General features: G+C 36.4%; 2 protein-coding genes across 2 annotated transcripts in view; one reads left to right on the top strand and one right to left on the bottom strand.

Moving 5' to 3' along the window:
• Positions 1 to 24,615, bottom strand: part of GAS2 (growth arrest specific 2) — a 180,175-nt gene extending 155,560 nt beyond the window's left edge. The window contains exon 1 of the mRNA XM_063671054.1: positions 22,921 to 24,615. The gene's annotated coding sequence lies outside the window, so the exon portion shown is untranslated. The remainder of the gene's footprint in view (positions 1 to 22,920) is intronic.
• On the top strand, positions 23,543 to 26,670 carry FANCF (FA complementation group F). The gene has a single exon (XM_054438132.2). The coding sequence runs from the start codon at positions 25,497 to 25,499 to the stop codon at positions 26,619 to 26,621; it is 1,125 nt and encodes a 374-aa protein (XP_054294107.1). The 5' UTR covers positions 23,543 to 25,496; the 3' UTR covers positions 26,622 to 26,670.
• The last annotated feature ends 667 nt before the right edge of the window (positions 26,671 to 27,337 follow it).

Genomic DNA, 27,337 nt, shown 5'->3' on the forward strand with positions numbered 1-27,337 from the left:
ACTAGATTCTTTCTACTTCACTGCCTTTCTCTTTTTTACAATGCTCTTTCACTCCCACTGTCTTCTCTCTATGGAAATATAGTGATCATACTTACTGGGATCAGAAATTTCTGTATGTTATCTCAAAACACATCATAAAAGTTAAAGCTAAAGAAATGACGTGTAAAATATATGAAGTTTAACAGAGTAAAAATGAAAATATTCAGCATAGAGTATGAAAGCACGTAAGTGCTATAAGTACACCTCCTCAACACACACACACATCATGACAAACACTATCACTGAGAAAGTAATAAGCAATATCTCTGTGTGATGTGCACTGTAATATGACCTGCCTTTGACTATTTCCACTCTTAGCAGTCTTCTCCAGCTCATACATCTTATAGTTTATTAATAAAGGATGGGGATGATTTTTATGTGTTAATGCTGCTTTACCTTTTGATTGTGGACTCGTGAAAGCATACTGTTTACTTCTAGATGCTTTTAAGTTTTTCTTAAGCTCCAGTAATTCTTTATAGTTTACTTGGATTATGCATTGTACTTTGTTTTCCTCAATATATGAACATTCTTTTTATAGTCATTCAGTTTATCCTTCACACAATTTTGTACTATTTTTTCTTTTCTTACATCAACCCTCTTTCATTCAACAGATATCTTTTTCAACATTCTGTGCCTTAGGCAGATCTCTCTAATTGGTGTGGTGTCTGTCATGTGTTGATTTAAGAACAATAGCAAAGGAAGTTACCCAACTCCCTTCATTAATGACATATGTTGCTGCAACTCAGAAGGAGATGATGAAAAGTTTCAAGTTTCAGAAAACATAGCCAAGTTTAAACCCCCAAAATATAAGCCAAGAATTAAAAGAGACATCAGCAACTAGTATATGCTGCGGTTTTAAGATTTGTAGAAATTATAGATATGACTGAAATTTAAAAATCCAATTTGTTTTAAAACATTTTAGTCCTTTGTTCATGAATAAATTTGGTCCACAGTTTTACTCAGACAACATGACACCACCCATAAAGATATTTTTATTTTTTAGTAAATGAGAATATTTATATGAAACAGTGGAAGAATGTATGACCCACTAGGAATAGGAAGTATAAAAACATACTATAGACAAAATATTTGCTTAACATTCTTCCTCAGAACTATTTAATTGATAAAATCTCATGTACTAATCCTTAAATATTGTGCTAATTTTCAGGCCCATCTAGACACATAGAAAGTAAAGAAATAAAGGTAGGCTCTGTATGAAGGAAGAATATTATTTACATCTTATGGTTTGGTTTGTTTGCTGAATGAGGAGACAAGACATTTGTGAGCCCTGCCAAATCATACATTGATTTTTTTCATTGAGGCAGATTTTATAAGTGGAACCAAATTATGTGTAGGAACTATACAGATGTCTTCATGAATAGAGGCAGTAATTTTTTCCAAAGAAAATTGGCAATTTCCACAATATGAAGTTTATGACTTCGACAAAGTGCAGTGATTTTTGTTTTTGTCCTTGTTTTTCAAATACTTGGATCAAATTTTTGAATCAGTGAAGAGTAGATGGAGATTCTGATAATGTTTTTGGAATGCTTCCTTTTCTTTAATACTGTTTTTAAACATTTATGAACTCTTTATTGAGTACCTAAAATGGGCATTGTGGGAATACAAGATGAGTTGGACAGAATATTGTCCTTGAAGAATTTTCTATTGGTGAAGGAAACAAACATCTGAAGAACCTAATGCAGAATCAAATAATTGCTACATATAAATAGAGATGACATTCCATGGGAGAGCAAAGACAGGCAAGATAGGTATGCCTCTGGGAATCAGGGTAGGCGGCAAGGTTCAGTGGCCCTGTCAGGATAAGGTAAGTGATTGAGCCCTGGCCCAGAGGCCTGAAAATGTACAGTCTTCAGAAAAGGACAGACAGTCTGAAGAGCTTAGGAGTTCAGAAGATGAAGGGCAGTAGGGAGAGAGAGAGGAGGCTCTGATCAGGTTTAAGGTGGTTTTGAACACCATTTTAAGACATTTGGACTATTAATGGTGAAACTAAGGTTGCCATTCAATTTTCTGACAGATTTGGTTATTAATTCAGGTTTAAGCATCACACACTACATATTTTTTTCTTTGATGAAAATTTTCATTTTCTAATCATGAAGACTAGTATGTAGCTCCAAGTTAACCATAATTCTTTATGCTCTTTTAGTTTTATAATAAAATTTCAGGGAGATACCACCTGGGCAAGCAATATATCCTTTATCAGATGAATAATAAGTAACTTTTATATTATTCATTGTCATTTGGACCTATGAGTTCTTGCATGTCATTTTATTCTTACTTAAAACAGTTCAAGCATGATGGCTTACATTTGTAATTCTATCACTTTGGGAGGCCAAAGTGGGAGGATTACTTTAGCCTGGTAGTTCAAGATCAGCCCAGGCAAAATAGCAAGACCCTGTGTCTCTAAAACTTTAAAAAGTTAGCCAGGCATTGTTGCACATGCCTGTAGTCCCAACCTCTCAGGAGGCTAAGGTGGGAGGATTGCTTGAGCCAAGGAGGTCAAGGCTGCAGTGAGCCATGATTGCACCACTGCAGTCCAGCCTAGGTGATGGAGCAAAACAAAAAAAGAAAAAAAGAAAAAAGAAGGAAAGAAGGAAGAGAGGGAGGGAGGTAGGGAGGGAGAGAAGGAGGGAAGGAGGGAGGGAGGCAAGGAAGGAAGGAAAAAATTATTTAAATAATTTCAACTAGAGGGGTTTAAAAATATCCCTGGACCATTAAGTGATAATGACCTCACAGTCTTTAGCCTAGTTTTGAATTAAGCACTCCTATTCAAGCGTCACCTAATGCCCCAGTTACTACTGTTGTGAAATAAACCATCCCACAATTAATGATGTAAAACAACAACAAAGTTATTTTGCTCATGGATTCCATCAGATGAATCAGACAAAGCACTGTATTGTGGGTTTAGCTTATATCTAGTCCACAGTGCCTGGGGCATCAGGTGGGAAAACCTGAACATTCAAGAATCAAAATAATTTGGGGGCTTTGTCATTCACATATCTGGTGCCTGGTGTGGGACGACTGAGCCTTCTCCATGTGACTTGATTTTCTTACATTATAGAGGCTAGGTTCCCAGAGAAAGCATCATTAAAGGAGGGCCCTAAGAGTGAGTAGAATCGGGTGGAAGCTGCATGGCCTTTGGGGATTTTTGCCTCAGAAGCCACAACACAAGTCTTTTATTATGCTCTATTGATCAAATCAGTCACTCCATTCTCTCCAGACAAGGAGTGTCAAATAATTCTGAAGCCATGTTTAAAACTGCCACACCTATTGTCTCAATCCTAACTGTGATTGTTCACCATTTGAAGTTTCCTTTCTCTTAGACTAGGTCTTGCTAATGCAGACTCTATTTTATTCATTATTATATCATTAGAGTATAGTATAGCATATAGTACAGGTTTAAAAGTATTGATTGAGAGAATAAATGGATTATTTCCCAAATGGATCCTGCTCACATTATTTTTTCATCTTCCAGTCTTCATATAGATCTGGAAGTGATTAAAAACAAGAAAGTTTCTTGATACCTTTTTCAACATATTTGCTATTTACACTATTTTGCTACTTGCTAATGTTAACTGTACATAGATAATGTACTAACTAGTCACTGCGCTAGGTGCCTGGCAAACATTTCATTGAGTCCTCACAATGAAATGTAATTATCTAATAAAAAGTTACGTAACTTGCCTGAGGCACAGTTCTTGTTTAAATTCTTCCTATACACTAAATGATAACAGCTCTCTTTTTTTCTCAGTACTTATATGTGAGAATATCTGTATTCTGCAATGTGGATGAGTCTTATTCTGACCATATACAGAAGCAAATGAGTGTACATAAGGGGAAGAAAAAGCAGGAAGAGAGGAGAGGAGAGGAGAGGAGGAAAGAAAGGAGGGAGGAAGGAAGTAAGTGAGGAAGGAAGGAAGGAAGGAAGGAGAGAGAAAGAAAGAAAAAGAAAGAAAGAAAGAAAGCGCAATTGAGAAGAAAAGAAAGAAGGAAGGAAGACGGAGGGAGGGAGGGAGAGAAGTTTATAAGAATGACAAAGCAAGCTGTGTGTCAATACCACTTAACTAAGCCATTTACCGTGGATGGTGTATGAAGTAGGTTTTTGCTTTCTGGATTAAGTTTTAAAAGAAATGCCATAAAAATACAATTTAACAGAGGCAAAGGTCATATGGCTCTCTGTTTCTAAAATACCGTGCCTTTCTCAAAATAGATTTTTGTTTTAAAAGGTTCAGTTGCCCATTTCATACGTGTGCAAGTGTCTTTAGTTTGTCTTGAAAATTATACCAATTTTCTTAAAACTCCAATTTCCAAGTTATTTCTCTTAAGGTTTACTCAGCAGTATTTTACTTCTCCCACCTAGTTGTAGCTTACAAAGTATATAATAAAAAATGAAAATATCAAAAAAAAAAAAAAAAAAAGGTTCAGTTGCTTATTTCCTTTAATGCTGTCAGAAGTCCTTACAACTCCCTGTCCTCTGGGTATCATAGTTTATGTTCCTTGATTATATACCAAATGAGATTACAAAATTCAAAAACACATAGATAAAGTTTAAAATATTTGGAATGCTAGAACTCAAGTGCTAGATTTGGTGTACTCTAAATTGTAGAGCATAAAAAGGGAAAATTTGGTAGCCAGTATAGGCAATAAAAGGAAAATTGATCCTAAAGCACTCTGTAAAGACATCAAGTCATTGTGCTGAAATTAAATTAACCTCCTTTTTTTTTTAACTATAATCTGTAAACAAACTAATTGAAATTATCACATCAGAGAACTAGAGAAGAACTTAGCATTTCCCTTAATAATTTCTCATTATACAGAATTACAGATATTACATGATATTCTCCTGGTTAAGCAGAAGACAGGAAAATCAAATTGTTTTTTCTCAGTAAATAAAGACACCTGTAATCCTAGCACTTTGGGAGGCCGAGGCAGTTGGATTACCTGAGGTCAGGAGTTCGAGACCAGCCTGACCAACATGGAGAAACCCCGTCTCTATTAAAAATACAAAATTAGCCGGGCGTGGTGGTGCACCCCTGTAATCCCAGCTACTCAGGAGGCCGAAGCAGGAGAATGGCTTGAACTTGGGAGGCGGAGGTTGCAGTGAGCCAAGATCGTGCCATTGCACTCCAGCCTGGGCAACAAGAGTGAAACTCTGTCTCAAAAAAAAAAAAAAAAAAGAAAAGAAAAGAAAAAGAAAATAAAACAAATACTGCTTTTTGCAACTAAGAACACCAAGACAGAAAACTTTATCTGAACTAGAAAAAATGTATAATGGCACAATTCAAAATTTACAATTTTGACTAACAAAAATTTTCACTATAAAATTTGACATTCTTTATTTATTTAGAATTATATCATTGACTGTGATCCCTAATTTTGTAATATTTTAATAAGAATATTATTTAGAACAACAGCTCTCTGAAAATTTTCTCAATATTTCCCACTAAAGAAACAAATTTAGCCTGATATAAATATATTTTATATGTGTGTGTGTGTGTGTGTGTGTGTATATATATATATATATATATTTATTTATTTATTTATTTTTAAGACAGTTTTCACTCTGTCACCTGGGCTAAAGTGCAGTGGCACGATTTCAGCTCACTGCAGCCTCTGCCTCCCGGGTTCAAGCGATTCTAGTGCCTCAGCCTCCTGAGTAGCTGGGACTACAGGCGCATGCTACCACGCCCAGATAATTTTTGTATTTTTAGTAGAGACAGGGTTTCACCATGTTGACCAGGATGGTCTTAATCTCCTTACCTCGTGATCTGCCCATCTCGGCCTCCCAAAGTACTGGGATTACAGGCGTGAGCCACCGCACCCAGCCATATATACATATTTTTAATCTTGCCTTTATTATTATCACTGCTTTCTTCCTTCTACCTTACAATTCTCTCAGTAATTTAGACTTATTCTAAACTCTTGGCATTTTATGATATGCAGAATTGGCTATGGAATACAAAACGTCTTTGAATGGATCCAGGTACAACCATCATCCTGGTAACAATGATATTGCTCCATTGTGTACTTCTCCTCCTCTATGTACAGCATCAATAAGATAGAATATTCTAGTTATGTAAACAAGAGGGAAGGTGAAGACACATTTTATTCTAAGATAACAAGAAATAGGCAGCCCGTAGTGGTGGCTCATGCCTGTAATCCCAGCACTTTGGGAGGCTTAGGCAGGCAGATCACTTTAAGCCCAGGGGTTCAAGAGTAGCCTGGCCAATGTGGCAAAACCCTATCTCTACTGAAAATACAAAAATTTATCCAGGCATGGTGGTGCATGCCTATATTCCCAGCTACTTGGGAGGATGAAGCATGAGAATCATCTGAACCCGGGAGGTGGAGGGTTGCAGTTAGCTGAGATCATGCCACTGCACTGCAGCCTGGGTAACAGAGCAAGACTCTGTCTCAAAAATGAAAAACAAACAAAATCAACGAGTAGAAGCTTTCACTCAATGTATCTGTTTAAATAATATACGCAAATTCAGAAATTATAGCATTTATTAATCTGTTCAAAAGAATAAAGGGAACAGAAATGTAAGCTATAGTAGTTTTGACTTCAAATATCTCTCTATTCCCTTAGAGTGCTTCCCTCAAATCTGATAGAATATTCTCTGTAAAGCCTCCCTTTATACTTGGTAATTAACTGATAAAAACAATACTGGAAAGAATTTTTACATTCTAACAAAATGCCTCTGTGATATTGCAATTTTAAAAAAATCACTTACTTGGCTTATTTCAGCCAGTTTATTTTGAAATGCTAGGGAGCTCTGGGGAAAATGCTCCTTGACATTAATGATATTAACAGACTAACCCAATCTAAGAACTCAGATTACGTCTGGAAGTAATTTAAAAAAAAAGAAATTTCCTGATACCTTTTACATCATAATTGCTACTTAGTGAAAGAGTAATAAGAAAAATTAGATTCATCTATTATCCTTTAAAGGAAATAAAAAATGAGTTTACATATCTACATGCAGGTAATGTACATGCATATTTTTCTTTGCTTTCCATTTTCTTAGCTTTTTTATATTAATTCTCTTAAGACATTTTGGGTTGTATGTCTGGAAACTTCAGCCATCCAGAAAAAAAGGAGGTAGAGAAATAATGAAAAAAATATGCTGAAAGAATTCACATAAAAGTTTTGGAGATTTGAAAATGGGAACAACAGACACTTAAACAGTTATTGAAGCAGGAAAAAAAAATGTCCTTCCTGGCAGGTACTTATATAGCAATATACTGATAACTGTTGGATAAAAATAAAGGCATCCAGACATTACCATAGAGCTCTTCTATATGAAATGCAATTTCTTATTCAAAGGTAAAAACAGAACCCAGTCCGTATTTTTTTTCTTTGTGGTTTGAACATTAGAAAAAAATCATCAATTGTAAAAGAAAAATGAAGTCTTAAAAATAAATTTAGTTTATTTAGTTCAAATATCTGCTTAGTAAGTTCTTCCCATTTATTACTACACAAATACACACATACTACAGAAGATATGTGGGTGATCTGTGTATTAATAGGTAGTTTCAAAATAATTTCTGTTAATATGACTGCCATTGTTGTCCCTTCTATATCGTTTTTTTTTTTTTCAAAACAGATGTCCAAGCAGTGGCAAACATGTAAAAATGGTAAAAGTCATAGAAGCCCCTTCCAGTGGGACTAACTCAAGTATTTAAGTAGTTTCTGAATATTAGCAATTCAAGAGGTTTCAAATTAAATGCTCAGAGTCTGGGCATTGAACTGACAATTATTTAAGGAAGAGGATAATTTCTTGTTTAAATTCTTCCTTTTTTATATTTTAATCCATGTTTTTAATAACTCATCTCTCATGAATTCAAGATGTTGTCTGGTAGACTTTGAACCAAGTCTATCTGCCTTTAAAGCTCATGAATTAATAAAACCAACCAACCAAAGCTGGAGGCTTTTTATACTTTTCCCATTATTCATTTATTTGAATTTTATTATATAAAGTTATTTAGAAAAAAAAAGTTAGAAAGCAAAACCAAAGAGATAAAGTGGAGCCAAAATATAAAAATAGAAACATACATAGGACCTTAGACTCTATGCACTGAGCAATAAGAAGTCGTGAAAGTCTCTCAAACTCAAGAGTAAGAGAACAAAATGCTACGCAGATGTTGGTCTTGCCGTTGTTTTAACATCCTTTTCCTTCCTGAGTTTGAACCCAACTACAGAGCAGGCAATGGGTCTAGAATAATTTATAGATAAGGTTCCACATTATCGTATACCTATAAAACATACTGATAATTTAGCCAGAACATAAAATCATTTTTTTTTTAGTGGATAGGACTATCTTGTTCTTTACATTCTGTGTAAATTCTCAGATACGTCATTTTTAACATAATTACAAGATACTGACAAAATAAAATAAGCTTTCAGCTGGTATCGATTGCTGATTTAAAATAATCCAGATGTCTTCTGGACATTTTGTGCATACCTTATTATCCACTAATTATCTATTATATTCTATAATTTTCTTATCCAGGGGCTCTTAAAGAGTGTGAGGAATGACAGTAGCCTGTGATTAAAAAACAAGTTTATAAGAATTTCCACTGGGTCAATGTTCTGCTATGAATTTTGTTTTCTTTTTCCTAATTACTGGCATCAGTCTAAATTAATACTAATTCAATTACAGAGGTAAAGAGGCTTCACCCAATCACATAAATGAGAAAATGCAGAATAGTCTTTCTCATTCTTCTCTCCATTAAGATTTGTTGATTCTTCATCAAAATTTTCAAATCTGAACACCATCCTGTCAAGACTTCCTAATATTTCCCCTGCCACTGCTGTAGCGAGCCATCATTTTGCGCATGAAGACTATTGCAATATTTTTCCAGTGATCCTCTATGTGTATTCAGTTGTTCCAGCTAGTGGTAATCAATTCTCTACATTGCTTTATAACAGATATACTCTTATCATTCTTGTGCTTCAAAATTCTCAATAAAATTGGAATCTCAATTGAACACACACTCTCTTCCTTAGCAAGGTATTCTAATATCTTCACAATCTTAGTCCATCTACAAATATTTCCACCATTTCCCACACTGTAAGAAATGCTTTTCCCCTTCAATTTAATTAATTACTTTTATGAAAACACTTCACATTATTCTGTCATATATTTTTCATTTATTACTATAACAATGATGACTTTGTCATAGATTGGCAACAGTATATGGCAATGACAGATATTTGGGAATCACTGTATTAGACTGCTCATCATTTTCTGAAAACACACTGATTGATAATATTATGACTCACTAACTTATATTAATTATTATAATTATTATAATTAATTATATATATTATTATATAATATATAAATATATATTATATATTATATAATATATAATATATATTATTAATTTATATATTAATATATAATATATAAAATATATATTATATATTATATAATATATAAAATATATATTATATATTATATAATATATAATATATATTATTAATTTATATATTAATATATAATATATAAAATATATATTTTATAATATATAAATATATTATATATTATCTATATATAATATAGATAATATATAAATATATTATATATTATCTATATATAATATAGATAATATATAAATATATTATATATTATCTATATATATATAGATAATATATAATATTATATATAATATAATATATATTATTATAATTAATTATTATAATTATTATAATTAATAATATTAATTATAAGAATGGCTGATAGTTCAGGCAACTGTGTCAGTCAAACTCCTGGCAGGAATCAAAAGCACATTCAGCAGGGATTTGGAAGACAATTTAATATAGTAATATTTACAGACGTATGGGTAGGGTTAAGGGAATCAAAAAGGTGTGTTACAGCAGCTAGGAATTAGCAACATCAGGAGGCCCCTACAGTTGCAAGGAATAATATGTGTTACCTCAATCTGGGGGACCTCTTACAGGACTTCTAGAAGGGCCTGTCGTGGGGTGGGGTGAGGGGGGAGGGATAGCATTAGGAGATGTACCTAATGTAAATGACAAGTTAATGGGTGCAGCATGCCAACATGGCACATGTATACGTATGTAGCAAACCTGCACATTGTGCACATGTACACTAGAACTTAAAGTATAATAAAATATATATAAAGATATATAAATATATATAAAGAAATATATATATAAATATATATATATAAATATATATATATAAATATATATATAAATATATAAAAATATATATATATAAATATATGTAAATATATATATATAAATATATATATATATTTATATATATATATAAATATATATATATATATTTATATATATATATATAAAGAAAGAACCAGAATCCTGGAACCTTAGCAGAGACCAGAGGAATAAAAATCCTTAATCTCCCTCCTTCAGTCCTTCTGACTGCTTGCTAATGCCTCCCCTTGGTCAATTTAAAAAAAAGCCGGAGTGCAAGGGAACAAGGCCTCAGTCAGTAAAGCTCAGTTCACTCCTCTGCACAGAGGAGGGGGAAAAATGGAAGAAACAGACGAAGTTAAGAGGAAAAACAAATGGAGATTAACTAACTTACTTTCTCCCAGCCCTATTTAAACAAATTTAGGGCACACTAATTTGAATCACAATGCCCTTTCTTTTGCTCCCTTTTCTTAGCTAATTGTGTTAGAATGCCTGTGTTAGAGCAGTAATTCACAAACTTTGTCAGACCAAAGCATAGGCAGTCAACCAAAGACCATTTAAAAGGCATATATACATATGTGGTGAAAAAATTTCTTTTGCACTTGCTTTGTATGATAATATGAATACAGGTGATTAAACATTCAATTTATATAAAAATTCCTAACATTTAAAATTCTCATTTTTTAAGAGAGAAATTAAGCTTGCTTCATGAATGCAATTTTTTCACATTGACTTTTATGTTTGAAATGGTCAGTTGCAATTCCTGATCAAGACTTTTAAACAAGTTCTCTTTATATTCTTGAGAATCTCCATTGACTTTCAGGGAGAAATGTTGATGAAATAGGTAAAATTATTTTGTGAATGTCAATAAAGCCATTAAATGTTTATAAGAAATGAAATTGTATTTAAATAAAAGTTCTTTTCTATCCTTAAGGCAATAAAATGTTAAACATTACTATTATGATGCAAATAAATTTTAAATTCAAACAAAATTTTCCATATCACAAATTCCAAAGTGTTGATGAAGCTCTAATTTGTAGAATATACATGCATTGTTACATCTATTGTTACACGTTACGGTCTTTCTGCTGCTGGCTTTAAGGCCACTTAAAGCCACACCCACTGCAACTAAAAAGACATGTCTCAAATTTGTGAAAACAGATTTGTGAGCAACATTTAGATCTGTGCCCGCAAGGAAACTCTATCTTTTAATTCCTCCTCCACTACCTTCCTCTGAATTCATTAGGTTCTGTTATGTCCTTCTTGGACACCTGAAATTCTTCCACTAACTTCATGGGCCCTTTGTCTATGATGGATTACAATGTATGTCCATTCTAGCTAGTGTATAGATGTCCAGGTGGTAATGAATATCTAAAGAAGAGCACAGGATGGATTATCAGACCTCTTTCTATCTCAGTAATGACAGTCACTTCCCAGACCTCATTCATATGCCCCAAAGGCAAAGGAGATCGATATCTCAGGCTACACTTGTAACCCTTTCTGCTGTACACTAAGTAGAATGCTCAGGACCCAGAAAAAAATTTTGTCTAATTACTGTCTATTATGGCCTACTGAAAATAATTCTAATGGTAGGAAAGGTAAACCTAGTGTGTTTTCTCCATTAAAATATAAATTTAATATTCTTTAAGATTTAGTATGGCATTTATAGTTTGATCAGGGAATAGTTATAATATCATAGGATGCAAGACTGAAAACCTAATCATCAGATTTTACACGCATAAGGTCTTCTATCCATTACAATTCATTTGATGATTTTCCCCTTCTGTAAGGGAAATCAATGAAATGAAGAAATCGTGATTTTACAGGTAAATACCACTAAGATCTATGTTTCAGTCCATTTTCTGCTGCTGTAACAGAATACCACAGACTGGTAATTTAGAAAGAAAGGATATTTATTTGCCTCATGGAGGCTGGGGAGTCCAAGGTGAGGACCTTCTTGCTGCTTCAGAACATGGCAGAAGGCAACACATGGTGAAAGATGGCAAGAGACAGAGGAAATCAATCTATGCTTATTTTTATCTGAAACCTACTCCTGGGCTAACTAACCATTTACTCAATATCATATGAGGACAAAGCCTGCGTGACTTAATCACCTGTTAACAGCCTTCCCTTCCAATACTATTATATTGGCAATTAAATTTCACATGAGTTTTGGAGAGGACATTCAAACTATAGCAACATGGAACGCTTTTTTCCAGAAAGATAGTTTGCAATACCACAAACATGGCAAACATGTTTGCAAAGTTTCTACTAGAAATCTCTATACAAAAATTGTTCCAGCTTGCTCTTTATAGTTGCTACTAAAGTATATAAAAAGACCTACCCTTATCCCTGACTTGACTGAGGTAGTGGAGTGGAGTTGGGATCAGTATAATCACTACCCATAATATTTGCCCTCAGAGTGATTGCCAATAGATCAAAAAATTTCCCAAAAAGTAGATTTCTGGATGAGGAAAAAACCCTCTATGACTGCCTTGTCTGAAGATGTGGTGTCCAATTCTACTTATTCATATAAAGAAATATTATTTCATCAAGGAGAGAGCTGTAATTGGTGTGCCTGTCCTTCAATATAATATTGTTCAGAGTAAAAATAAAACATCAGAATAACTTGTTTTCATTGGTCCATCAGTTGCATAGTGTCCTATAATTTCTTGCATATCTTAAAATAATAACAAGCCAGGTGCGGTGGCTCATGCCTGTAATCCCAGCACTTTGAGAGGCTGAGGCTGGAGGATCATTTGAGGTCAGGAGTTCCAGACCAACCTGTCCAACATGGTAAAACCCTGTCTCCACTAAAAATACAAAAATTAGCTGGGTGTGGTGCCAGGTGCCTGTAATCCTAGCTACTTGGGAGGCTGAAGCAGGAGAATCGCTTGAACCTGGGAGACAAAGGCTGCAGTGAGCCGAGATCACGCCACTGCACTCCAGCCTGGGCAACACAGTGAGAGTCTGTCTCAAAAAAAAAAAAAAAAAATTGTAATAATAACAACAAAAATTAGATCCAATGTACAGAATGAAATCAACTCAAGTTTTCAAGTCTTAATATTCCATTGGACAAGATTTTATTAGGAACCTCTCAGGACCAAGAGTACATGTTGCAGCAGCAAGTTGTGTCTTTTATAACATTTCCTCCACCACAGCCCATAAAGATGTTAGTAGTTGCCCTTTTATATTTGGAAGTGGTAGAATAGGGAGAAGACATGGGAAGATGTATACTTTAGAGGCTTATATAATATTGATAACAATAGCCAATGTTCATTGAGTATTTGCACCACACAGTATTCCAAAGGGCTTATATTAGTTGGGTGCATTTAGATGAAAGCAACAGAAAGAAAAACTAAAACTGGAAAATGAAAAACTGTTTGGGAATATATGTAAGGTTACATAATCCTAAACAGGTTTTGTTTAAGGTCTGTCTTAATCCAATTTTTATTTGTGATTCTGAGATTTTCTTGGTTTGGGGAAGGAGATATCTGTGGCAGCTTTGGGCTTCAAATATATATAAAATATATACAATTTATACATAAATATATAGTTTACATATATGAATAATATATAAATAAATATAAATTAATTTACATTTAAATATAAATAATATAATTATTACTATAAATACATGATTGTATATTTATCTATTAATATTATTGATATAATATAAATATTTATATTATATTATATTAATATATAAATATTTATATTAAATATTGATATAATTAATATTACATTGATTAATATTAATATAATAATTAACATTATATTAAGCATGATATTAATACAATAATTAACATTATATTAAGTATGATATTAATATAATAATTAACATTATATTAAGTATAATATTAATATAATAATTAACATTACATTAAGTATAATATTAATATAATATTAACATTATATTAATATTATATTAAGTATAATATTAACATAATAATTATATTATATTAAGTATAATATTAATATAATAATTAATATTATATCAATTATATTAATAGTTAACAGAATATGTAATATATAATAATATAATATAAATATTTATATTATAGTTAAATGTATTATTGATATAAATATCATTAATATTAACAATTTATTATAATTTATGTTATTAATAGAAATATTTTATATTATATTTAAATAATATAAATAGGTAATATAAATTTTTATTTAAAATAATGTTATATATTATACTTACTAGACATATATATACCTATATCTTTATATATAGAGGAAGAGAGAAAGTAGTATGTTTGATATTAAGCCTGTACACTCTAACATTCTCTTATGGCTAACTTAAAATTAATTAACGTTTATCTACTGACACTGAAGTAAGAAAGTAATAGAAGTTTTCACTAGATCCTCTAGGCCTAATTGATTAAAATTAATTCATATGGATATTTCTGAACAAATTTCTGTCATTAGAGAATGTTATACATTGATAGGCTTAAGGCTGGGTTCCTGAATTAATTACTGAATTAGAAGGGGATTGAATTAACACGATTGGCTCAAAATGATCAAATCCCATCAGTTGAGCTGAGCTGTGGTCAGTATCCCAAATTGCATGGCTGTTATGCAATGTGAGAGGGTAAGTGGTAGAATTCATATTAAAAGACAGCCACAATTTTATATTTGTGGCATTTTATATTTGTTACCCCATTTAATCCTTACCAGGGCCCGTGAGGTAGGTTGTTTGTGAAAGTATCTTTTCCTGATCCTTAGTTGTTTGTGTTGCCTAACTCCCATGGTTTGAATGACATCTTAATTTAATACAACCTCCTGTTTTTCCAGAATGATGGATTGGAGGCATTGTTAGCATGTCTCTCCCACTTAGAAAGATAAAATACTGTGTAGAGATTCATGCTGTGAACTTTTCTCCAAGAAGCAACACAGGAATTTAACAGGAAAACTGAAAAAAAAAAAAAAAAAACCAAACAAACAAAAACATAGACCCTTTGAAAGAAGCAGTGGGCAGCAACCTACACCCTAAGCCAGGTGGAAAACTGAGTCCCCAGAGTGTGAGTGGGGAGAGACTGCCTCCACGGTATATCCATAAGCCAGGCAGAAAACCGTGAGTCCCCAGACTGTGAGTGGTGAGAGACTTCCTCTATGATATATACTCCCATTGGGGAACCTGCCCCGGGCCATGGAGGAAGGTCTTAACCCTATCTAGCACTGGAGCTGATTTAGTGAGTGGTAAAGAGTATATGAGAAGGAGCAGCATCAGCACATGCTTTGCATGCACTCCCAGACTCCACCGGGGACAGAGGAAAGCCATTCCAAATCCTACCTCACAGGGGACCTCACAGAAGTCAGCCAGTTAACTTAGGCAGCAGTCACAGGTTGAAAGAAGCTCCCAATGTAGATTCACAATATAATCTTGAACAGGGATGAACCACTTTGGTGAGAACTGAGACAAGTGGGAAGTACTATAAGCCACAGGTGCAGGACCTGGGCACTCCAGCTCTGCAGGCCGACAGGGAGGGGTGTGGCCTGAAAGCCACCGTTCCTGTCTTGGTAGGGAAGGCTTATGGCCTGGGGCAGTTTTGAGCGCTGAGCACAGGCTATCTGGAACCCACTTAGCTGCTGCAAGTGGAACACTGCAGGTGTGAGATGTGCCTTGACAAGTGTGTAGGGGCCAGGTGAGGCCCACTGCTATGTACTACCCCCTGCTCACCATATGGATTCTTCTGCACAACAAAGGCAGCTGTGCTCCTCTCTGGAATGTTCCCTCAAAAGCCACAGAACTGCCCTTTGATCTCCACTAGAGCTGCTGCTTATGCTGGCATGTGGGAGGCCAGAGTGTGGGACTTGATTGATCCAGCCACCACCTGGCTTTGCACCTCCATCTACCCTAGTATCTTAACACAAAGGGCAGGGACTTTGGGGAGTCCTATGACCCTGCCCATTGCGTGAGACACCAGAGTACCTACCCTGGGTAACATAAGAGAAGCACAAATCCCATCACTATCACTGCAGCTGACACTCTTTTGCAAGCACCGCCTCCTGGCTGGAGGCCAAATGACACAGTCCATTACAGCATCTGTTGGCACAAAAACACAGCTCCCCTGAAGGAGAAAACTTTTGGATGACCTCAGTTAGCACCATTGTGGGCATCACTCTGGCTAACCAGGAGGTCTTGAGTCTATTCACGTGACCAGCATATTACTACTACAGCTGGCATTTGAGAATAGCAACACATTAAGGCTATTTATAACCAAGAAAATCTCACAACCAAGAAAATCTCACAAAGTCTACATCACTCCCCTGCCACCCCCATCAGAACTTCTGCTGGTACCCACTACTGGGAGATTAGAGAACAGGTCCTATCACTGGATCCCTTCCAGACATTCCCCAGCACCATCCTGGAGAATGGCAGCCCCACTGGGTGGCTAGAATCAGAAGAGCAGTAGCAGGATTCACAGTAGTTTGGCCCTCAGGGATCCCTCCTCCTAGGGGAAGTGGGAATATACCACATCAAGGGAGTACCCTGTGAGACCAAAGAATCCAGACTGCAGGACTTGAGTCCCAAAACTGTCTGTTTGTGGGGAGTTTATTTCAGCAAAGGCACAGGTGCAGTGCGGGGCTCAGTGGAGAAAGTTTGTGCCTCTACTCCAACTGTCAGGTGGCCCTGGTGCTCATGAAGGATCCTGGCGAAGACTTTTTCTTCCTGATATGGTTTGGCTGTGTCCCCACCCAAATCTTATCTTGAATTGTAGCTCCCATAATTCCCACATGTTGTGGGAGGAACCCAGTGGGAGATAACTGAATCACGGGAGCAGTTTCCCCCATCCTGTTCTCATGGTAGTGACTAAGTATCACAAGATCTGATGGTTTTATAAGGGGAAACCCCTTTCACCTGGCTCTCATTCTCTCTTTGCTGGCCACTCTGTAAGACGTCCCTTTGCTCTTCCTTCATCTTCCGCCATGAATGTGAGGCCTCCCCAGTCATGTGGAACTGTGAATCAACTAAACCTCTTTTCTTTATAAATTGCCCAGTCTTGGGTATGTCTTCCACAGCAGTTTAAAAACAGACTAATACGCTTCTTCTTGCCCATCACTGCAAACATAGCTGTGGCTTCTCCCACAGGAGCTTGGCATGGGTGCAAATGCAGAGAGGCTTCCTGGAACACTTTCGGGTGACTGCATCCCCGCAGGATGAGTGCCCTCCAGGTTCAGACTTACATGAGGGATAGAGTCATAGTCCTTTTCTACATGTAACATCACCATTCCTGCAGAAGAAAAGGGATGCCTGTCTCATCTGAATAGCTAGAACACTGGGTCAGGAGTGTGACTGGGAGTTGATCACTTTCCTGCTGGCCTGGTTGGGGAACTACAGTGGTTCCTCCCTTCACCCTGAAAAGACCTTAGTGCATTTCACTGAAAGCTTCTCCAGCTGCCTCTGTCAAGGTTAGGATCTCTGCCCATCACTGGATATTGCATTACACACCTGCTTTAGCTGCAGCCTGTTTTTACCCATGAACACCTCCTACTGGCCTGAAGCCTGAACTGTTCAACTCAGTGAATAAAATACTCGGAAAATAAATAAATAAATTAATTAATTAACGTACACCACTGGGGAACAAAATAAGCTTCGTGACATCTTTGTCATTCTGGCCCCATAGGAGACAGTAAACCTGCTCACACACTGAGCACATTGCTACTATAACCAGCATCTGAGAAGGCCATCACACCAAGGAGTTCATACAGATTTTTCATACAGATTCTTCATCACTGAAAACACCAAGAGCTGAAATAGGCTAAAATAAACTATAAACATTAAAGTCACATCCTCAAGAGGGAAAAATAGAAATTGAAAAACCACATTTGAATAAAAAATAAATTCAAGAAGTAATTAGAAGAAATGGTCTACCCAAATGAGAAGAAATCAGAAAAATAACTCTAGCAATATGTAAAAACATGATTCTATAACACCACAAAGATTCCACTAACTCTCCAGCGATGGATCCAAATCAAGTTGAAATCTTTAAAATACCAGATAAAGAGTTCAAGAGGTTGATTATTAAGTTCCTCAAGGAAATACAAGAAAAAGGTGAAAAACAACACAATAAAATTTAAAAGAAAATCAGGTCATGAATGAAAGATTTCCTAAACAGATTGATATTTTAAAGAAAAAAAAAAAAACAATCAGAACTCTGGAAACAAAAGACACATTTAGGGAATTACAAAATGCAGGGAAAAGTTTTAACATTAGACTAGACCATGTGGAATAAAGAATTCCAGAACTTGAAAACAAGGTTTTTGAATTAACCCAATCACACAAAAATTAAAAAAAAGAATGAAAAGAAACGAATAAAATCTCTGAGAAACATGGGATTATGTAAAAGAGCCAACCTAAGAATCATTGATGCTCCTGAGTGGGAAGAAAAAGCAAAAAGTTTTGAAAACTTATTTATTTGAGGGAATAATTAAGGAAAACTTCCCTGGCTTTGCCAGCGATTTAGATATTCAAATACAAAAAGCTCAAAGAACTCCTAGGAAATGCATTGCAAAAAGGCCAACACCAACAGCTAAAGTCATCAGGCTATCTAAGGTCAATGTGAAGAAAAGAATTCCAAGAGCAGTGTGAAAAAAGCATCAGGTAACCTACAAGGTAAAACCTTTTAGACTAACAGCAGACTTCTCAGCAGAAGCCTTATAAGCCAGAAAGGGCTATGGTCCTATTTTAGCCTCCTTAAACAGAATAACTATCAGCCAACAATTTTGTATCCAGTAAAGCTAAGTTTCATAAATGAAGGAAAAATAAACTGTTTCTAAGACAAGCAAATGCTAAGGGAATTTGTCACTGTCTGACTATTAGCTAGTTTAACCAAGAAAAGAAGAGAGAAGATCCAAATAAGCTAAATCAGAAATGAAAATGGAGGTGTTACAACCAACCCCAAAGAAATACAAAATATCCTTCAAGACTACCAAGAACACCTCTTTGCAAACAAACTAGAAAATCTAGAGAAAATGAATACATTTCTGGAAACACACAACCCTCCTAGATTGAATCATGAAGACATAAAAATCCTGAATAAGCCAATCATAAGCAGTGAGATTGAATCAGTAATACAAAATTTGTCAAAAAAAACAACAAAAAAAGTTCAGGACCAGATGGATTCACAGCCAAATTTTACCAGACATTCAAAGAACTGGTAACAATCCTACTGAAACTATTGCAAAAGATTGAGAAAGAAGGAATCCTCCCTATTTCATATGAAGACAATATCACCCTGAAACCAAAGCCAGGAAAAGACATAATAAAAAGGAAAATTACAGACCAATATCTCTGATGAACATAGATGCAAAAATATTCAACAAAATACTAGCAAACTGAATCCAACAGCACATCAAAAAAGGTAATTCATCATGATCAAGTGGTATTCATCCAAGGGATGAATCAACGGCTCAACATATGCAAGTCAAAAAATGTGGTTCATCACACAAACAGAATTAAAACAATAGCCATATGATTATCTCAATAGATGCAGATAAAGCAATCAATAAAATCTAGCATCCCTTTATGACATAAACCTCAACAAACTAGGCATAGAGGAAACATACCTCAAAGTAATAAAAGCCATACATAACAAACCCACAGCCAACATTCATGTTGAAGCATTCCCCCTAAGAACTGGAACGAGACAAAGATGTCCACTTTCATCACTTCTATTCAACACAGCATTGGAAGTCCTAGCCAGAGCATTCAAGCAAGAGAAATAATAAATAAATAAAGGGCACCCAAATTGGAAAAAAAGGAGTCAAACTATCTCTGTTTGCTGATGATGTGATAATATACCTAGGAAACCCCAAAGACTTCTCCACAAGACTCCTAGATTTGATAAATGAATTTAGTAAAGTCTCAGGTTACAAACACAATGTACACTGCTTTACACCAATAGTGTCCAAGCTGAGAATAAAATCAAGAACTCAATCCCTTTTACAGTAGCTGCAGAAAAATAAAACACCTAGGAATTTACTTAACAAAGGAGAGGAAAGATCTCTACAAGGAGAACTAAAAAACACTGCTGAAAGATATCATAGACGACACAAACAAATGGAAATACACCTCATGCTCATGGCCTGGAACAATCAATATTATGATAATGACCATACTGCCCAAAGCAATACACAGATTCAATGCAATTCCTATTAAAATACTAACATTATCTTTCACAGAATTAGAACAAGCAATCATAAAATTCATATGGAACCAAAAACCAGCCAAAGCAATCCTAAGCAAAAAGAACAAATCTAGAGGCATCACATTACTCGACATCAAATTCTACAAGGCTGTAGTAAGCAAAGCAGCATGACACTGGTATAAAAGTAGATATATAGACCAATGGAAGAGAATAGAGAACTCAGAAATAAAGCCAAATACTTACAATCAACTGATCTTTGACAAAGCATACAAAAACATAAATTGGGAAAAGGACACCTTATTTAATGGTGTGGGGAGTTCTTTGTAGATTCTGGATATTAGCCCTTTGTCAGATGAGTAGACTGCAAAAATTTTCTCCCCTTCTGTAGGTTGCCTGTTCACTCTGGATGGTAGTTTGTTTTGCTGTGCAGAAACTCCTTAGTTTAAGTAGATCTCATTTGTCAATTTTGGCTTTTGTTACCATTGCTTTTGGTGTTTTAGACATGAAGTTCTTGCCCATGCCTATGTCCTGAATGGTATTTGTAGGGACATGGATAAAGCTGGAAACCATCATTCTCAGCAAACTAGCGCAAGAACGAAAAACCAAACATCGCATGTTCTCACTCGTAGGTGGGAACTGAACAATGAGAACACTTGGACACAGGAAGGGGAACATCACATACCAGGGCCTGCTGTGGGGTGGGGGAAGGGTCAAGGGAAAGCATTAGGAGATATACCTAATGTAAATGACGAGTTAATGGGTGCAGCACACCAACATGGCACATGTATACATATGTAACAAACCTGCACGTTGTGCACATGTACCCTAGAACTTAAAGTATAATTTAAAAAAATGGTGTGAGGAAAGCTGGATAGCCCTATGTAGAAGAATGAAACTGGATCCCTATCTCTCATCATTTAAGAAAAATCAACTCAAGGTGTATTAAAGACATAAATTTAAGACCTGAAACCATAAAAATTCTAGACGAAAACAGGAAAAATTCTTCCGGACATTGACCGAGGCAAAGATTCATGACTAAGACCCCAAAAGCAAATGCAACAAAAACAAAAATAAATAAGTGAGACTTAATTAAACTAAAAAGCTTCTGCACAGCAAATGAAATATTCATCAGAGCAAACAGACAACTCACAGAATGGGAGAAAATATTTGCAAAATATACATCAGATAAAGGACAAATATCTAGAATCTATAAGGAACTCACACAAACCAGGAAGAAAAAAAAACAATAATCCCATTAAGAAGTGAGCAAATGACATGAATACACATTTCTCAAGAGAAAATACAGAAATGGCCAACAAATGTATGAAAAAATACTCAACATCACTAATTATCAGGGAAATGCAAATTAAAATCACAATGGGATACCACCTTACCCCAGCCAGAATGGTCGTTATTAAAAAGTCGAAGAACAATATATGTTGGCATGGATGTAGTGAAAAGGGAATGCTTATACACTGTTGGTGGGAATCCAAACCAGTACAACCTCTATGGAAAAGGATACTACCTTACCCCAGCCAGAATGGTCATTATTAAAAAGTCAAAAAACAATAGATGCTGGCATGGACGTGATGAAAAGGGAATGCTTATACACTGTTGGTGGGAATGCAAGCCAGTATAACCTCTATGGAAAACAGTATGGAGACGTCTCAAAGAACTAAATGTAGAGCTACATTTGATCCAGCAATTCCACTACTGAGTATCTACCTCAAAGAAAAGAAGTCATTATATCAGAAAGACACTTGCATGTATATGTTTATCACAGCACAATTCACAATTGCAAAGATATGGAACGAACATAACGGCCCATCAATTGAAAAGTGGATAAAAAAGTTATATACATATATATATACACACACGCATACATACACACACACACACATACCGTGGAATACTACTCAGCCATAGAAAGAATGAAATAATATATTTTGCAGCCACTTGGGTGGAATTGGAGGCCATTATTCTAAGTGAAGTAACTCAGGAATGGAAAACCTAACACTGCATGTTCTCACTTTGAAGTGGGAGCTAAGCTATGGGTATGCAAAGGCAGACAGAGTGGTATAATGGACACTGGAAACTTGGAAGCAGGGGAGGTGGGATGGGGTGAGGGATAAAAATCCACATGTTGGGTACAACATACACTATTCAGTTAAAGGGTGAACTAAAATCTCAAGCATCACCACAGTGAAATTCATCCAAGTAACCAAAATCCACTTGTACCCTTAAAGCTATTGAAATAAAAAAAAAAAAAAAAGAATTCTGTTAAAGCAATGAAAAGACGACAAAAAAGTTTTATGAGCTACAATATTTGAAAACTTCACCAAAGAAGAGAAAAAATCAAAATAAATAAATAAAAATAAAATCTGCTGAAATTTGGCCTGTTTCTTTTCCAATTTACTGTATCCCAGGAATTTGGGGATCAAAACCAAGAGGAGGGAGATTGTTCCTGGTATTCATGGCACACAGTACACACATTTGTGTTCTCATATATTTTACCTTATATTATTTCTCTCACTTGGATTTTCTTCTGTCCCATGATTGTTCAAACACTTTGAGGCCTAAATTAAGTATCAGTCCTCTGTAGTCTTCCCAGAACTCTCCTGTCAGTTTATATCTAGTCTCTCATAGCAAAATTCTTAAACTTTTCAAAATATATAAAATCTGCTTTGCATTATAATTAAGTTTTTGTATCCCTCCCCACCCTGCCTCAAGAATATAGGTTAAAATGCTAGGCTTTTCTTTCTTTAGAGGGGGAAACTTCATAGACATTTTATTTAATGAAAATAGACTAATCTGAAATATGTAGGAGTTTAAACATTACTATGCTCAAGGAAGAATTTAAAATCAAGATTTAAACAGATAAGTAGAAAGGTACGAAGCTAATCTGCATAATTCTTGCCATACACTGTCATCCCCATTCTGAATCAAAGCTTTTTTGGATTTATTCCACCTCCTTAAATAGGCCTGGTTCTTTCAACTCAGATACCTGCAAAAAAATTAAGGATTCCTGTAGCCTTGAAGGCTCCTCTGAACACTCAGCTTTGAACTTTCAACTGAAAAGTCGGTTTCTTTTCTTTTTTTTTTCATTTTCCTTTTTTTTTTTTTTTTTTTTGAGATGGAGTCTTGCTGTGTCACCCAGGCTGAACTGCAGTGGCCCGATCTCAGCCAGCTCACCGTAATCTTCACCTCCCGGGTTCAAGCTATTCTCCTGCCTTAGCCTCCCGATTACCTAGGATTACAGGTGTGCACCACCATGCCCAGCTAATTTTTTTTGTTGTTGTTGTTCAGTAGAGACAGAGTTTTGCCATATTGGCCAGGCTGGTCTCGAACTCCTGACCCCAGGTGATCCACCCGCCTCGCCTCAGCCTGGGATTACAGGCATAAGCCACTGCCCCTGGCCTGAAAAATCAGTAATTAAAGAGACCTTCCTATCACCTAAGACTTGGTGACCCTACTCAATTTTATCCTCCTATCACATTTGAGGTTATTCATTTAATGTCTCTCTCAAATGGTACAAGATGAACTTCTCCACTCATGCTAGGACTGCATTTATTTTACTACTAAATCTGTAGCACCTCATACTATGTATCATAATAGGTGTTCAATATAAGAATAAATAAATGAATTAGTGATGCCTGTACATTTGCTAAAGGCAGGCTGCACACTTGGTTCTAAGTTTCTAGTAGCCAAGAAAAAGAATTTTAAGATTCATAGTATCCTTAGGATAAAATAAAATAACGATTTCAGGACCAAATAAGAGTTTGAGATAACTAATAAAAATCAAATAATAGCCGGACGCGGTGGCACACGCCTGTAATCCCAGCACTTTGGGAGGCCAAGGCGGGAGGATCACTTGAGGTCAGAAGTTCGAGACCAGCCTTGCCAATAAGGTGAAATCCCATCTCTACTAAAAATACAAAAATTGGCTGCGCCTGGGCGACAGAATAAGACTCCGTTTCAAAATAAATAAATAAATGCATAAATCTGAATTAACAGCATGCACATGACTGCTTTATTTTCTAAAAGGTGTAGGAATGCTTATTTTAAAAATGAAAAATGACTCTTCCCCTCTTTTAAATTTGTTTCTCTTCCACTTTTTGTTAAAGTAAAAAACAAAACACCTTCCCCCCACTTTTTCGAATAGTTTCGGCTGTCTTTAGGACTGGAAGGAAATTCAGCTCAAATGAATTACTGTATTATGAGCTTTAGTAAGAATTGTTGTGCATTTTGTACACAATGCAACTCCAAGGAGTTGACAAATGTTTGTTAAGTGCATCAATGAGCGACATAGGACCTTCTCCTCCCTACTCTCTTCTCACAGTTTTTATTTAATCAAACATTTATTATTGTTCGATGCTCTTAAATGACATTTCCTTCAGCTGATTATTTGTACGACAGAAGAGTCAATTAAGCTATTTTGTCCTAAAAATTACGAAAACGAAATGTACAATTGTGAAGTAAAATTTTGTTCCTTTGCAAATTTTAATAAATTATTGAAGTTTATTTTTTGTTTCAAATAATCTGGGCTTCAGTTCTAATAATGGAAGGACAATGTGAAGGCCCAGAATTCAGCATAGTGCCTGGCATTAATAGGAGGTCAGTACATTTTTAGTACATGTTTCTCAAATAGATCTTAAAATTTCATTTAAGAGCGTTTCCTCACGTCACAGTATGTCTCTGGCGTTACTTAATTTTGAAAAACCTCAACACAGATTCTAGTTTTAGGCAAAGCTCAGAAAATTTCTACTTAAGGATATTTCCAAAGCGAAAGGAAGCGCGGAGACGTTCATGACTGGCATCATCTCTCATGTGGTTCCGGAAATTCTCTGTAGGATGCCCTACACCTGCTCTCCCTCCACTAAGAAGAACCTCTTTGTGTGGCGAAAGTAGGAGTATTAGGGCTTTTAAAGTTGCCCAGAGTCAAGGAACACGGATAAAGGCGCCGGGAGATTGACATGCACTTCGACCAATAGCATTGCAGAGAGGCGTATCATTTCACGGATGTCCCAATCAGTACGCAGAGAGTCGCCCGTCTCCAAGGTGAAAGCGGAAGTAGGGCCTTCGCGGACCTCATGGAATCCCTTCTGCAGCACCTGGATCGCTTTTCCGAGCTTCTGGCGGTTTCAAGCACTACCCACGTCAGCACCTGGGACCCCGCCACCGTGCGCCGGGCCCTGCAGTGGGCGCGCTACCTGCGCCACATCCATCGGCGCTTTGGTCGGCATGGCCCCATTCGCATGGCTCTGGAGCGGCGGCTGCACAACCAGTGGCGACAAGAGGGCGGCTTTGGGCGGGGTCCAGTGCCGGGATTAGCGAACTTCCAGGCCCTCGGTCACTGTGACGTCCTGCTCTCTCTGCGCTTGCTGGAGAACCGGGCCCTCGGGGATGCCTCTCGTTACCACCTGGTGCAGCAACTCTTTCCGGGCCCGGGCGTCCGGGACGCCGATGAGGAGACACTCCAAGAGAGCCTGGCCCGCCTTGCCCGCCGGCGGTCCGCGGTGCACTTGCTGCGCTTCAACGGCTATAGAGAGAACCCAAATCTCCAGGAGGACTCTCTGATGAAGACCCAGGCGGAGCTGCTGCTGGAGCGTCTGCAGGAGGTGGGGAAGGCCGAAGCGGAGCGTCCCGCCAGGTTTCTCAGCAGCCTGTGGGAGCGCTTGCCTCAGAACAACTTCCTGAAGGTGATAGCGGTGGCGCTGTTGCAGCCGCCTGTGTCTCCTCGGCCCCAAGAAGAGTTGGAACCCAGCATCCACAAATCACCTGGAGAGGGGAGCCAAGTGCTAGTCCACTGGCTTCTGGGGAATTCGGAAGTCTTTGCTGCCTTTTGTCGCGCCCTCCCAGCAGGGCTTTTGACTTTAGTGACTAGCCGCCACCCATCGCTGTCTCCTGTCTATCTGGGTCTGCTAACAGACTGGGGTCAACGTTTGCACTATGACCTTCAGAAAGGCATTTGGGTTGGAACTGAGTCCCAAGATGTGCCCTGGGAGGAGTTGCACAATAGGTTTCAAAGCCTCTGTCAGGCCCCTCCACCTCTGAAAGATAAAGTTCTAACTGCCCTGGAGACCTGTAAAGCGCAGGATGGAGATTTTGAAGTACCTGGTCTTAGCATCTGGACAGACCTCTTATTAGCTCTTCGTAATGGTGCATTTAGGGAAAGACAAGTTTTGGGTCTCAGCCCAGGCCTCAGTTCTGTATAGGCAATGCTGTGTTATTATTACTTGAATACAGAATATATAGTTTACAAAATGAAAATTACAATGTTCTCACCAAATATATGCCTTCGTGTGTCCAAAGTATAATTATTTTAGATGCTAATTTTGAATAGTTTATTAAACAATTATAAATATGCAAAGTAACTGGCATGTAGTGTCATGGATTTTCTGGATAGAGGAAGTGATTGGAAGTACTCCACTTAAAGCCATGGAATTAGCAATAGTTTGCTTTTTAATAGAAGTCCCATTTGTAAGAATGTTGAAAATATGTGTACCGTTTAAAGAAAAAGCAGCTTTAAAGTGACAAACAAATACCTTTTTTCTTTTAGTATGGTTTATTTTTCTAGGTTTTCTTTCCCTCCCTCAGTAGTGAAGAGTTTTCTTTATTCCTGGCAGTGTCAGGAATATTGGTTTGAAAAGCTATTGGCCTGTCTGGAGTTTGGCCTTGTTAACCTAGTATTCTAACCAGTTAACCAGCCTTAGTATGCATTAAAATTGTATTGTTCAGAAAGTTTGTTTCTCATTTTCTGCAAATTCTTACTTTGAAAATGAATCACCACATAGTATGTCCCTTTAAAGCATTGACGCACAGACAAATGTTTAAAGCACAGAAAATACAAATATATGCCTTTGGATATTAAATTAATGCTTGATGATAAAAGAATCAAACTTTTTTTTTTTTGAGATGGAGTCTCGCTCTG

Source organism: Pongo pygmaeus, chromosome 9 (genome assembly GCF_028885625.2).
Source record: "Pongo pygmaeus isolate AG05252 chromosome 9, NHGRI_mPonPyg2-v2.0_pri, whole genome shotgun sequence".
Classification (NCBI taxonomy): Eukaryota; Metazoa; Chordata; class Mammalia; order Primates; family Hominidae; genus Pongo; species Pongo pygmaeus.